The sequence below is a fragment of the Pyrgilauda ruficollis genome, unplaced genomic scaffold, assembly GCF_017590135.1.
Source record: "Pyrgilauda ruficollis isolate IOZ18807 unplaced genomic scaffold, ASM1759013v1 scaffold3, whole genome shotgun sequence".
NCBI classification, from domain to species: Eukaryota; Metazoa; Chordata; class Aves; order Passeriformes; family Passeridae; genus Pyrgilauda; species Pyrgilauda ruficollis.
The window spans coordinates 4,720,765-4,735,500 of NW_024524377.1; the positions used below are offsets into that span (position 1 = coordinate 4,720,765).

At 38.4% G+C, this 14,736-nt stretch overlaps 1 protein-coding gene across 2 annotated transcripts in view; it reads right to left on the reverse strand.

The window, feature by feature from the left end:
* The window catches only part of MGAT5 (alpha-1,6-mannosylglycoprotein 6-beta-N-acetylglucosaminyltransferase), a 100,981-nt gene that overhangs the window by 56,684 nt on the left and 29,561 nt on the right, over positions 1-14,736 (reverse strand). For both annotated transcript variants that reach the window (XM_041473027.1, XM_041473026.1), the window contains exons 2-3: positions 13,137-13,525; positions 9,028-9,195 (exon numbers count right to left, since the gene is read on the reverse strand). In XM_041473027.1, coding sequence (XP_041328961.1) covers positions 9,028-9,195; positions 13,137-13,374 — 406 coding nt within the window. In that variant the 5' untranslated portion in view covers positions 13,375-13,525. The remainder of the gene's footprint in view (positions 1-9,027; positions 9,196-13,136; positions 13,526-14,736) is intronic.

Consider the following 14,736-nt stretch of genomic DNA (forward strand, 5'->3'; position numbering starts at 1 on the left):
CAGTGACAATAGCACTGAAGCAAAGTAGTTTGTACAATGACTTTGTAATTTCAAATCAATAAGCACTTTCAAAATATTCTGCCTATCTTCTCATCCTTGTGGGATTCTTGCAGACCAGACCACTGACATCTAAGCCTCTGATTTCTGCTCTGAATAAGAACATACAGAGAATGCATACAGATAGCAGCAATTTAAAGTATATTCTCAATTCAGTCAGTAGAGCTACATAATAATAGGACATTTTGCTTTACTGCAGTTCAGGAATCAGACCTTCCACTTGCATCACACCAGAATCAATACCTGATACCTAACAGTAATAAAGAGGCATGGTTACTATATGGTAATTTTCAATAATCAGTAAAATTCCATTTGAAGACCTTTATGGTTTAAAAGGGTTTGTGGGCTTTTCTCTTTTATTTCTTCTTTTTTTTTTTTTCTCCTAACCCACAAGTCTGAATGCAAAATTACAGTTTTACATAAGGCATATCAATTTCAAGGTCTTCCTAAAAGAAAAAAAGACCTCTGAAATCTCTGGTACAACATCAGAGATACAGCTCAGCCATAGGAAAAGTTTAACTTTCAACATTATACTAAATTTAGGGTGGAAAATGCTGAATGCCTGGGTATAGCTTGCCAACAAGAATGAGCCATGAATTTTGTCATTTAAAATAAAAAAATGTCTTCTATCTCAAGTTAATTATGCTATCATATGATGGCTTTCCTCTTCAGAAGGTTAGTCAAGCAAATCCTCTCTTCTACTTAAGTCCTGTTAAGTACAGGGTACAAGCTATAATTCCTTACTTTACAGCACACAGTGCCAAGTCTACCACTTATACCATATTTCATTTTAATGGGGGTCTCATGGCCTGTTAAAGAAAGAAAAGATGGAGAAAAAACCCCAAAAATCCAGACAACAGCCTGATTTTTGGTAAATACACAACTGCAGTTTACATATTTGCTTCTGCCGTGTGTGAACACATTCTCTGCATCCCAGTGTGTTTCTGTTGAGAGGCAAAGACCCTTGCTGCTGTTCATTACTCACAAGGTTTTACAGGATCCCTGTATTTGCAAGATCTATCTGCAAGAATAAGCCCCTCTTCCAACAGTCACACACTGCACCAGCCTCACACTTCCACAGCTCCCATCAGCTGTGCCAGTACCACACAGAGACTGCACAGGCACAAACCCTCCCAGCCCTCCTGCTCCTGTCCAACCCCCAAAAAGCAAAAAGGAAGAGACAGACATTTTTCTCAGCACAAGATACAGACTTTCTCAGGCTTCTGGTCTCCCCTGTGGCCAGCTGCACTAAGGCTTTTTCAGAGCAGTCCCACTATTGCTCTTCCACTGGGATGGGTTACACACAAACAGAGCATGGATCTTTCTGGGCTAAACTGTACAGACAACATGGAACACTAATGCTCAACTTTATCACCTCTAACCATGTTGAAATATTAATGTCTGGGAGTATTACCAAGAGTAGCTGACATCTTTCCTCCTTGCCAGCAACAGTGAACACTCTGAGGATTCACCTTCCTCAAAAATATTCATGTTTTACCTCCACCATAGTCCACAGATGGAGGAGATGCTTCCCACAATCACCAGCTCCCCACTCCCATCTTCCCATTCAGCCTTACCATGGATCTATATCCCAAACACCTACACCAGTTTTCACTTGCTTCATTCTCAGCTATTAATTAGGTCATTGCACAGTGAAGGCAATTCTATAAAACTTAAATATAAACAGTCCCATGACACAATTTACATAAAACTACTATCCAGAGCAGAAAAAAATGTAGCAATATGTGCATACAAGAGGAAATGCATGTGAAAGAACAGGAGACAGAACAGAGAAATGTAATTCTGTTCCATCTGAGTATTCCCTAGAGAAGCAGTCTTTCCTCTGTGCCCATGAACAGGAAGCCAGCTGATGCAGTCAGACTGGAAACACATCTACATCAAGGACTGCTGTCCAAAGCAACAACTGCCTGCAGAAATGGGCAAGTCACTGCTGGTTTCCACACATAAGCCTGAGAACTCAGTGCAGGCTCTGAATTCCCCAGTGAATAATCCTGACAGTTCCAGCCAAGTACTACTTGCTCTGGCTGTACCCTTTCTTCTTGGCTGACAATCATCCCTCCCAATTTTTTTCTTAATGAACAGACCCTGTATGAAGAATTACATTTCTGCTCCTCATGGAGGTGTGCTTGAGCTTGTTGGTAACACCTCAGAGCTGGCTCTCCTTAAACAGAACCCCAGAGGTGAACAAATCTTGTGTTTCCCATGAGCAGCTGAGACCAAGCTCAACCAGATACCAGCAATTCACAATTCTGAGTGCGATCACGAAGACAAGGGAGATGAAGAAGTGGAACCCTGGGGATGCCAATCTACACATCAGGATCTTCCAAAGCATGAAAAGGAAGCATTAACATACAAGTCAAGGCTTAGGAGTTTTTCATCATTTGGAGATAAAACCCCAAACCCTAATATCTCATGAGGATTCTTGTTAAAAAGTCTGGATAGATGTATTATGCTGTTAGCAAATTCATGTTGGATAATTCTTTCCTGAAGGGGAAAACTACATTAAGCCAAACACTGAAGTTACTTTTGTTGGAAAATAGTATTTGAGAAACCACAAGAATTTTTATCCTTAATTAGGATTTATGCAATTTAAAATGCAAGCTCTGAAATCTCTTTTCCCAGCCAAAACTTAGAACTTATAGCCAAAAGAAGTTAGAAATACAGCTGTCAAGTTAGTACAAAACAACAGCAGTTAATAAACACACTTTTTTCTTCTAAACTTTGTGTGAGCCATTATATTATGTTCTACACACACCTAAGTGTTTTTAAATTCATGCATAGCTTATCTCCTCTTGACTGCTGTTATGAAAAGACATAATTATTAAACATTTATCTCATATGATGATACATTAAAAGTCAATGCATTAACAAACTAAAAACATGAACATAGCACATTATAAACCCAAAAGCATGCAGTCAGTACAGATAATCCTGGAAAAAAAAGAAAAATATTGATAAAACACCCACCAACTGCAGATTTAAAAAAACCTCTTTAAATACTGTTTGTGAGGTCCTGGGATATTTAAAATATAACTACCAAACTCCATCCCCGTGTTTAGAAAGGAGCCATATGTTCCCTTCACAAATGATCTACAGCTTTGCATCAGGCGTCGTTAGAGCACAGCAGGTGAACCTGAACTTGTGAACAATCCTCAGTTGTTTCAGCGCAAAGTCTGGCGCGTCAGCATCAGTGACACGGCAGATCTGAGCTAAGCCACCAACCCTGCACTGGAAAAGAAGCTTCTCTCTTGTTGCTTGCTATGAGCACTGCACCTGCTAAAGCCCCAGGCCTCCAGCACCTAAATACCAGCTCACAGATGCAGCTCTTCATTGCCTCCTGCATTTCAGCTCCACAGGTTTTATTTGTAATAGTGAAGGCTGACAACACCCACGTTGAGAATGATGTGGCTAAAAGCACAGTCTGTGGTAGGGAATTGATTTTTGTTTGCTTTCAAGTTGCTCTTTAATAAAACAGTAAAAATGAGCAATAGTAAGTGCTACATGCATATTTCCTCCCTTTCCTACATTGCACATTCTTCAAATAATGTGCTTTGTAATAGGCTAAAAAAATTCTGCCTCAATTTTCCTCCATCAGACAGTTAGGAAGTCTAGAAATATTCCACTAAGACTGTACTCTGAATAAGAGTTATAATTAGTCACTCAGCAGTGAGTGCTGTTTGATAGGTGCTCTGTTTGTCATAAGAGTTTTAAAATAGCAATATTGGTTAAAGCAAATGAAAAGGCTGCAATACAGCTGAAAATGCAAGCTGACACCAGCAGCCTATCTACTCTGCTAAAGGACCAGCTTGGTGTTCTTCTGAGAATAGAAATGTATTAAGAATTTAACACTACACTAAAAATGATGTACTTTGGAACCTTGAGGCTTAAACTCTGATTTTCAGACTAGTGTATATTAAAGTATTTTTTTATGATATACAGCACAGATAATAGCTCAAGTCAAAAGTATCCCATCAGCAGATTTCTACTGATGTATATAGAATTTCTCTAGTATTATAAGGTCAGAGTATTCACATCCGATCAAATCTATTCACCAATTTTATCTCTGTTCTCCTTCTGGTTTTGAAAATTAAATATAAGTAATATTCTTACTTTAATTCATGAAACTGTTCTCTTGTTTCTATTTCAGTCCTGAAATCTGGTATCTGTGGTTAGACACAGACTGTAGTTAAGGCTGGTTTAGTTTGTGTAAGGTCTTCTTTCCTTTCTCCTACTAATTAACACATTCTCAATTCAATTCACATTTTTCATCTCCAGCTGGTAAGAATTCTTTAAAGAGAGAATTTGCAGTGTGAGCTGAAAGCACTAACAACATATTCAACCAAATGAGCTAAAGGTTTTAAGATTATAAATGCAGAGCACAAAATGCTTTCTACCAACATTTTAGAAACTTCTGTAGCAAAGTGTTGGTATGATTTAAAGAAAATTAACTTTTCTACCTCTAGTCCATCCTCACACAAACTGTGCTGCTGTGTTCCATTAGCACTACTGAAATCAATGCAGTGCTAGGAGAATTCAAGTAGTAGTCAAGTGGTTAATCAAAATGCAGCCCAGGGGACCACTAAGAGCCCCCTTCAGCATTATTAACACAGCTTTGCACTGCAGTGGAAAATATTCACCAGTGGTCTCCTGCACACACCACACTGTGCTGTGACAGCCAGGTTTGAGGGCACACAAAACTCCCCAGCTCCACACAACTGCCTTTGTGGGAGGGGGGGAAATCTTAATAAATACACATATACAGTTTGAAAAAGAATTCAATGAATAAGGCACAATAAACACGAGTCAAAGCAAAACATCACCTCCAGGAAGCTGCTATCTTGACTGTCAGAGCCAATGCAGTCCCACACCCTGCTACAGCTGGTACACACTGGTGCCCCGTGGGGACAGTCAGCTTGTGCTCTGAGCACAACACACCATGCTGACTGAAGAAAAGCCTACTCTAGTCCTCTCAAGACAGGAGGGCAGCTTTGGAATTTAAAACAACATGCAGTATCTTAGATTTTTAATCTCTGCAAGTACAGGACTATGGTAGAACTGTGGTTGCAGACTGCTAAAACTAACGAGGCTGTGTAACAAAATTAATCAGACAGCCATGGAAACAAATCCACTGATCCTGAGGTTACCTGAGTCTTTCCCCCCACGACCTAAAAGGCTTCAGTGTGGCAGCCCCAAGTCTTCAGGAATAAGGACATGGAAATACCACGACAAAGGTCCTTCTCACCATAGTAACATTACAAAAAAAAGCCTTCTTGTAGCATTGCCAAAGCTGACTTGTCAGCCTGCCTTGCTACATATTCACGAAGGATGCCAGATATCTGACAGGCATCCAAGCCATCATGTCTTAAATGACAAGTATACACTGAAGTCTGCATCTTAATGAGTGACTTGAAAGATGTTAAAACTGAAGTTGTTAAAAGGGAACTGAACAGCCAACACAGCAGAACAAGTTAATGCACAAGGCAGGAAAGCTATGGAAGCTTTGAACAGATACACCAGCAGTGTCCTCCCTCGCTGTGCAGTGTTCCATGCAGCAGCCTGAGCCTGGGCTGTCCTTAGGCTCTGCAACGGTCCTCCCAGCACCAGCTGTGTACAAGGGGAAGGCTGAGGAGGATTTAACACAAACCTTCACTTGCTCATTTTTGTGGGATCAAAGACACAATTAAAATCATTCAAAGCAGCAGTTTTCAACGTAAAATAATGTTTTGTAAACAACCAGTCTGGCAGAGTTTTCAGTACAATTATTGTATCTGAGGCATTAGATGGTCAAGATTATAAAAAATTTAGCTTGTCACTGAACAAGCACAGAAACAGCAATCACCACCTCTAAAGAAACCCATCCCACACAACACACTAATCCCACTCCCACTGCTTACCAAAAATAACACATGAAGAAAACAGAGGACTGATCCTCTGATCATGTTTGTGCAGATTTCCCTATCTTATGAATCATGATAGTGCAATTCTATCCCAGAAAAATAAAGGATTTCTTTTATCATTATTGTAGAAAAGCACAACTGTTAAAAACTAAATTGCCTAAACCAAGCTGATCTTGCGCCTGTCACATGGAAACAAAGATGCAACTACAACAGTAGCAGCCCTGTAGACAAGCTCTGCTTCAAAGTGTCATGGTTTTGTATTCCCCCATTTCTGTTTAATCATCTCTACAACAGCAACTTTAAATCTGCTTAGGGTGTCATTTGTGGCAGTGCCTCAAAGCTTCCTGTTCTAAAGGCTGGTGAGAACTCTTATCTCCTAGGCGCCCAAAGTTTAGATTAATATTTTCCTGTGTGTATGAGAATATATTACTTCCCACAGATGCAAAAAGGATGGCTATCAAATATCTCAGAAGCTTTTCAGATACAACATAGATAAACAGAAAAAAAGAGAGAGAAGGAAAGACAGCTTTATTGCTTTTGAAACCAATCAGCCAAAGCTTTATAAGCATCTTTATATTGTTGCATGATGTAGCTCCATTGGAAGCAGGACTCTTGTAGAAAAGTCTGCTAAATGACATTGCACTGTTTCACTGACAAATAAGGCCATAAAACACAATTTACTGCAGAGTTTTAAGCAGCAACTCAAGAAGCCTTTAAAAAAGATTATCAAAATTATTAAACATTATGCTAATCAGACGCTTCACAAACACTATGGTTGTCCAGAAAGAAAGACCAAAATTATTAACCATCCCTAACATGAATTTGTCTAAAGTCAGCATTAAAATATTACAACTGGTAAAGAGAGGAAATGTAATCCTAACGTGCTTGTTGTGATCACTTCATAGTGTAACAGCTGAATGTTATGAAGAAAAGTATCATCTGTATTTGTATATATACCTCTTTCAACTCCAGTAAAATGACAAACTATTGGGTAACAAAATGCCTTCACCACAATTTTCACATTACCTCAATTGCTTTAACACAATGTAAAAGGGATGTAATTGAAATATCACAGACAAAACCAACATTGGTATTGTCACAATGTCCTCACCTAGCTTATTTTCTAAACAATTCCTTCCCAACAGAGAAGATACTGATATTACAATTATGCTGGAATCATATGGCTTCCAGAGTGTGCTGTCAGGGAACTGCCACAAAGGAAGAAGTAGAGACAAGTTTTTCATTTCCATTTGGCTGCCCCTGATCTAAGTAATTGCCACTGATTGCTTCAAATGGATGAAGAGCAGGCATTTAACACAGGGATTAGGTTCAAACTCTACTCTAACCCCAGGTACTATCCAGTCCAGAGGCACCTGAGCAGTGACATCATCCAGTCACCAGCACAATACATTAATCGAACCTTAAGGAACTCTTACCTAAAGGCTTTTCCTGTTGCTGCTGTTTAATGATTGCTTCAGACATTTTAAACTCAGGGTACCAAGAGTCAAAGGTAAAAAAGCTGTGGCTCTGATCAGAGGAATTGTGTTCTTTGCCACAGAGTAAGCCTCAGGCAGTGCAAAGCAATGCAAACACTGCCAACAGAAAACTCTTACCAGGCTCCTTCAGTGTTGCTCCTGAATACCAAAACTGTGAATCTAGCCTACTCCAAGAATAATAAACAACATTCAAATCACCCTAAGAACTGATGAAAAATGTTTCCTTTTCAGGTAAAAACAATGAACCTTTGCCTATAAATTTTAAAGCAACAACATGAGTATATATGTTCTAATTATCTGCAAATCTAAGGACATAACTCTCTTTTGTCCAGCTATGTAAAGAAAACATACAGTGATGTTTTTCATTTTATATATATGGTCCAGACTCTTAACAGTGCTGTAATAGTTCACTTTCCATCTCAGTGGAAGTTTTTCCAAGATCTTGTGCTGGATGAAAGATCTTGTTTTTCCAAGATCTTGTGGCAGGAAGGTGGCACAGCCTGTCAGCACCCTGCAGGTGCTGCACCTTTTCAGCTGCTTGTTCCTGATCTGCCTTCAATTCAACCAAGGCAAGGCAGATGGGGGGAGGGAAAAGTCTGTCTGACCAAGAGATAACATGACTTTAGCATCCTGGTACAGATAAATGCAGTTAGGATTGAGCAGCTGAGAGCAACTCTGCTGCCACACTGTCATCAAGCAACCACTTGCAAATCTGCTTTCCTAGACTTGCTCCAGTGGCATTTCCCTACCAAAGGCAGCATTTGCTTCTCTATTTTGAGAATTTCAGAAAGTAACACCTTCTCAACAGAAATATTTATTTTTGCGGGAAGCCCAAGGACAGACAAGACACAGGAGCACAGTTATCAACTTATTTACCAAGTTGCCTTAGCTCTTCTGCTCTGTTCTCTTTTGGGACTGCAAAGATCATTGGACTTACACTCAAACTTTCCTATGAGTCAGGACTGCCAGTATCTCTTTCAGCTTGGTGGCAGAACAAAACAGTTCATTCACTGAAAACAAAATGAATGACTTCAAATGTCATCTCAAAACATGTTTTTATTTTAACTGAATGTACCAGGTAGGTGATCTCTCCATGTCAAATCCTAAGAGCCATTAAACACTGTAGGGAAAGACATTTAAAAATCATGACCAACAAATACAATAAATGTTTTCTTTCAGTTAATAACCAATAAAGTGCATATGGTAGAATGGTAGAGCAGATTGATACCAACCTAAATAGTTAGGCTTTGAGAGAAAAGATCTCCCCAGTTTCATAATTCTAAAATGCAACCATTTAAAGCATGAAACATCTACTATAAATGGGTGAACTATTCCCTTGAGAAGAGATTTATGTTTTTCTAATGTGTTCAAGTTACCACAGAAAAGAGACCTTCCACTGAGCTTGGACTTCAGTTTGTCATTGATAAAGGCTAGACTTTGAATTTTGTTTTCCAAGACATTCCAAATATCTAACACTGAAAAATCATGTTATGCTCAAGAGAGAAAAGGTTCAGATTAAACAGCTCATAAATAATTTTAGTAATTGCCATACACACCTGCTACATTAAGCTTTTCAGCTGCTCCTAAGCTGGGAGCAGAAGTGGTGGTATTGTTGGTCGAGTTTGCTCCTGTTCCATTAAGCACAAGATTTTCCACCTTGGACTCCAACTTCCCAATGCGCTGCAAGATATTATCCAACAGGACAGCAAGTGTCTTTTTCAAATCTGCAAATGAAAATGAAAAGTTAAACTGCTTAATAATGCAGTGCACCGTTGTCAGACAGAATCAAGCAATAGATACAAGAATGAGACTGGAGATAGATATATATACATACACACACTTTCTCAGTGCAAATCTTTGCCATTAGCAGCTCAATGCATTCATGTTCCCTTTGTTCAGCCTCAGATCCAAGTTTCCTTGGCCATGGAACTTGTCAGTCTGTATATTTTATGAAGCACAGTGCTACCCATAGATATCCAAATTCAAGGTGAAATGTGAGCCTTTACAGGAACAGAAAAATGCTTGCTTTGCAATGGCTCAAGTAATAAGAAGCTGCTTAAATAATAATGAGTCTAAAGCTAAATCCATATTCAAGCACTATCAGAGAAACAGTCTGTTGATACTCAGTCACCTGGGAACAAAAATCCCCTTCCCAAAAAGAACAGCTTTAAGCCAGTACAAAAACCTGCTCCTGCATCTCCTCCACATAACCAGTTACTGCACTGGCAAATTAAAAATAGATCATAATTTCTCAAAAAAAGTTCAGTTCAACCTTTCTATTGTATTCACACAACACCAAAAGTCACGTTTCCTTTCTTCAGTCTGCTGGTGATCGTCTCTGTTTGCTCTGACACAGGGCTTCCTTGGCATGGAAGGCAATGAACAATAACAGGAATTTGCATATCAAATGACAACACAGAAAGAGTTCTCTGATATTTTTTTCCTTTGGCTTTCATTTTATTCAGATTCCTTGAAGGAACGCAAGACACTTTGGCAAGTTAAAAGAACTGAGGACAGAAGTAGAAAACTAGACCACTATCAGACGAAACTGTATAATTATAATGGCAACAAGCCAAAGAAGATGAAACTATTGTCCTTCGTTCATTTACCCTTGTAAAGATTAAAGAATTTGGTACAATGAATTTACATTATTTTTCTATTTAATTACATAAAATAATTGCATGTGTTTTGGCATAATGTATTTTCTGTTTTACACAACTTTAGAATCAAATAATATTCTGATCTATAACAGAAAACTTTTCCATATGTTATTACACATATATCAGAAGAGATTCCACTGTCTCTACAGCAATTGTACTTTTGCCACATTCATTCCATAATTTTTTTTCCAATGACTATCTCAATTCTTGTGCAAATGAGAGACTAAATAAGAAAATCCAATTACTTTAGAAAGCTTATAGTTGTTTTCTCCAAACAAAAGGAGAATCATATTAATTCCATAGTGCCATAAAAGAAAGCCTTTCTCATCATAACTGTGTTTTCCTTTGTCCTGTAAAGATCAGAAGGTGGAATCTGAAGCACTAGTCCACACATCTGGACTATTTTAAAAGGGGTCCAGAAGTTATTTAAAGGCACAGTGTGCAGAAGAAAAGGAAACTCTGGACTTAACATGAACAAAACCACGGTACAGAAGGAAGAAAAAAAATCAAGGAAAAGAAGTAAAAATAATTCAGGAAACAGTGAGGAAGAAACGTAGCCTACATAAAGCATACACTGATCATAAAGACAAAAGAGGTTCAAAATTATTGTTTTTTAATTCTGATACCAACACATTGATATGAGAGACATCTTGTCAGAACAAAAAGGGAAGTGGAAGCTAGTATGAGAAGGGGAGGGCAGAAGCACAGATTCATAGAATTTTTACAAAAGAACCGTTTACTGCTATAAAGAAAAATCTAATATTCATTGTGTATATCTGAACTATAACTTTTAAAAGGAAAATATCTGAGCCACCTACCTGACAGGTGAATACACAGCACAAAGAAAAGGTGAGAAAGTAAACAAGCTGTGCAACCACAATTAAGGAATGACTGAAAACCTTTCAGGTAGGTAAAAGCAGCCAAATCCAGCAAACATTTAATTTATTCTTGAACATGGAAATCACGACTGTGCTCACTTAAAGCAATCAGAGGATAACATTAAGAAATATAAAAAGGCTAAATAAGCAAGAGCATTAATTTTCACAGAACATTGAAGAAACCTCTACCAATTATTATTAACATCAGTCATTAATGTGTTTATTTGTGAAGAGCTAACCTGATTATTTGCTAGCAGCAAGTCATTTGGTACGCCAAACAGGACAAATTAACTTATTAAGTAATTACCTTACCCAGTTTCATAAGCTATTATTTAATATGGTGTTATTCACTCACTATAGTGCTTTTCCCTGAAATATTTTAAATAACTGCATTACGATTATTTTCCATCTATCCAAACTACTTTGTTGAATACACCTGGCGAAACTTAAAAATATTCTCAGCCATGGGCTTGAAATTGCTACACAAACATTGGTTTTCCCTTCACAGAAGTGTCACAAAGTTATTTCACCCGCTTCCAAATGCAGTTTAACTTCTCCTTGGGAACTTGACCAGTGTTTGCAGGCAAGTCAACTTATTCCCCAGCAGGATTTGGAACAGGAAATTAATGCCACAGGCAACAACCTGCAGGGGGAACTTTGCTTATGGATATCCTGCACCCATATTAATCCAGTTACCTTCAATATCTGGCGCCAGAATGTTTGGGGTTGTCTATTTTCTTTCTCAATTCATCCACCATCAAGCACCCCTGCACAGTAACAGGACACTGGTAATGGCTATACAGAAGATAAAGTTTTGTTTTGAGCCTAATCACACAATCCTCTAAGGATATCTACTTGCTCAGAGATCCTCAACCCAAATATTGATCTAGTTTTGCTTGTGTTGCTTTGTAAGGCTACAGTTCCAGTATAGCTCAACACGCAGCCACAAATCTGGAGTTACAGAATAAGGGCAGGTTGTTATTTAAGCCATGAAGCAATTTAATTGTTAGCTATGTTGGGGATAATAATCTCATGCTTACAGGCACACAAATGCACACCAACTCAAAATTTTGCTTTTTAGAAGAAAAAGGACTGGTGACAGAAATAAGACACAGAGAGAACCTTCCACCAGGATATTTTCACTGCATGCACCAAAAAGTAGAGTATTAACAGAAAACTAGAGAAAAAAGTTATTTTTTCTCAGCTATTCTATCTGTTGCATCCTAGTCTATATTCTTTGTCCAAGCATACAAAAGCTATCTACTCAATGTCTTCAGAGCTGAATATTAAGAAAACTATAAAAGAAAGCAAACCTAAATGACTTAGTTTAGTCATTAGTTTTCCAGGCAGTCTGGAAATGCAGAGGTAAGTTGGAAAGAAAGTCTGTCTAAAAATTGCTAAACAAGTAAGGTGCATTATGTGATCTTAACAGACTGAAAAGGAGCCACACATAACCTGAAAATTGATTAAATTTTATTTTTTAGGAATATTTTCAGGTAATATGTTTCATTCTTTTCTGCTTGCTTTGTCTGACACATGCACAAAACCTTAACTCTAATGTGCAAACTGGAAGAGAGTAAGCATTAAAAACAACTGCCAAACAAAGCACTCAAACTCACAGAGTTTTCTGCCCTGAGGCAAACAGGATATACTTAAGTTTAATTTAGGATTATACCACATAAATAAACTTAAACATTAAGTAAATTGACTGTACAAAGAAGTGAAATGGGAAAGAAGAAATAAATAGCAGGTCTCCATTTTAAAGTAAGGCAAGTTTTCCCACAGGGAATTTCTTACATCACTGAAACGAAAACTGAAAAGCCTCCCAACTTTCTCAAAACACCAAAAAAGTTTTTTTTTTTTTAAACTGAGCTGTAACAAATTACCTAAAGCATACTAGATAGAGCTACTAGACAGACATAATAAAAATTAGCAGACAGCTTCGTTTTCAAGTGACAAGAAATGTAAAGTTTGTCCCACTTAAAAGGGAAGGCCATTTTCTCCATTTGTACAGAAAATGCACAGGGTAAAGTACTGCTAATTGAGCGGCATTATGAAGCAAAATCTTTGGGCAACTGAGGAAAAAGCCTTAATCAGATTATCAAATAATCCAGAGAACACACTTACCATATGCTGTCACTGTCCCAACATAAGGCCCATCAACTACATTTTTATTTTCTTCAGCTAATGCTTTGATGTATCTTTTGCTGAGATCCAAAATTTGCTCACGCAGGACTGAACTGCTTTCATGTTGTGTTTGCTGCTGAATAGTAAAATGCAGAAGCATCATTCCCCAAATAAAACCAAAAGTCACCAGAAAAAAGCCTAGCTTCTGAGAGGACAGCTTCCATGGAGAGAATGCCATGATTCCCAACAGCTTCACGCAGTTACTACAAAGGTTCCTAAAGCATGAAGCCAAACAGGAAGTTCATGGTGCAGGTATATAAATATCACAGAGCAGGACTCAGTCTTATTCCAACTCCTTTGTCAACACATATCCGTATTTCAGTTCCATCCTGTTGCAAGAGAAAAGAAAAAAAACACAGTTAGCACACCTGAAGTTTTTACTACCCACTCTAGCTCTTCCCTCTAACTGGTACAAACCAGGAGCAGACAAGATGCTTGCTTTGTAAATGGTTAATCTGCATGTCTCATCATTGTACTGTGGCAGCCAGAGCAAAGAGAGGCTGAGGAAAGCACTGGAAGGACAACAAAGCAGGAGTGATGTGCCCGAGCAGGTGGAGAACACCTCACAGCATCTGGATCAAATTCCCTGCCTGAAGTGGTTTCTAAGCTGTATTTCAAAGTAAGGCTGCTGTAACATATTTATTTGTGTGTGTGTACGCAAAACTTCACAATGTTGCCAGTGCAGCAATTTAAGACAATTCTCAATGTAATTCAGTTCTCAGAAAACAAGTAATTTTAGCTGGCAGTGACACAGCTCGGAGTTCCTGGCAGGAGCTACAGCATATGGCTAGATAGGTGATCAGGAAATCAGACTCCCTCAGGGGTAAAGAGGAAAGAAGAAATCTACATTATTTAAGCCAACACACTCTCCTGGCTTCCACTGCAAGCAGTTGGGAGGCTGGAATAATGTTCTGCTCCTGTGTGGCCTCTGCTGTGCAGTTACTCCTCAGCCATAAAACATACTCCAACGAGGTTGCTCTTCGCAACTAAATCGAAAACACAAACTTCTGAATGCAGCAACACGTCTTTGATATATAAACTAATATTCTCAGAGCTTTTCTCATACACAAGGGAAAAGAAATTGCAATAAAGGCCTTCAAGATACAGTAGATCCAACGTTTCAAGGTAAACTCAGTTACAAAACTTGGCATGAAGAATCCAAAGGCAAGAAATGGTCTGTGATGAGAGTTAGAGGCAGGGTCCTTAGCCTGAAGTCCAACTAGAAGAGGGGTAATTAAAAGGTAATTAAGTGTAACCTATCATGTTAGAACACAGATTTGGTAAAATGTTATCCTTTTAACTTCATAATGCTTCCAGACAGGATTAGAGAACATAATGTTCCCTTCCATTCTGTGCTTGCACAGATAATGCAGATGTTGCTCTGTTTTAATAGGATAATTACTCAGATCCCTGCTAGCAGTGCTCCCTGCTTGTTAAAATTCCCTGCAGATCTTCTGCTTCCAGCTGAACCAGGAGTTGTGCAGAGAGACAGAAATACCTTTGGAGCACTTATCTTCAATGTGACTTGAGTGTGCACATT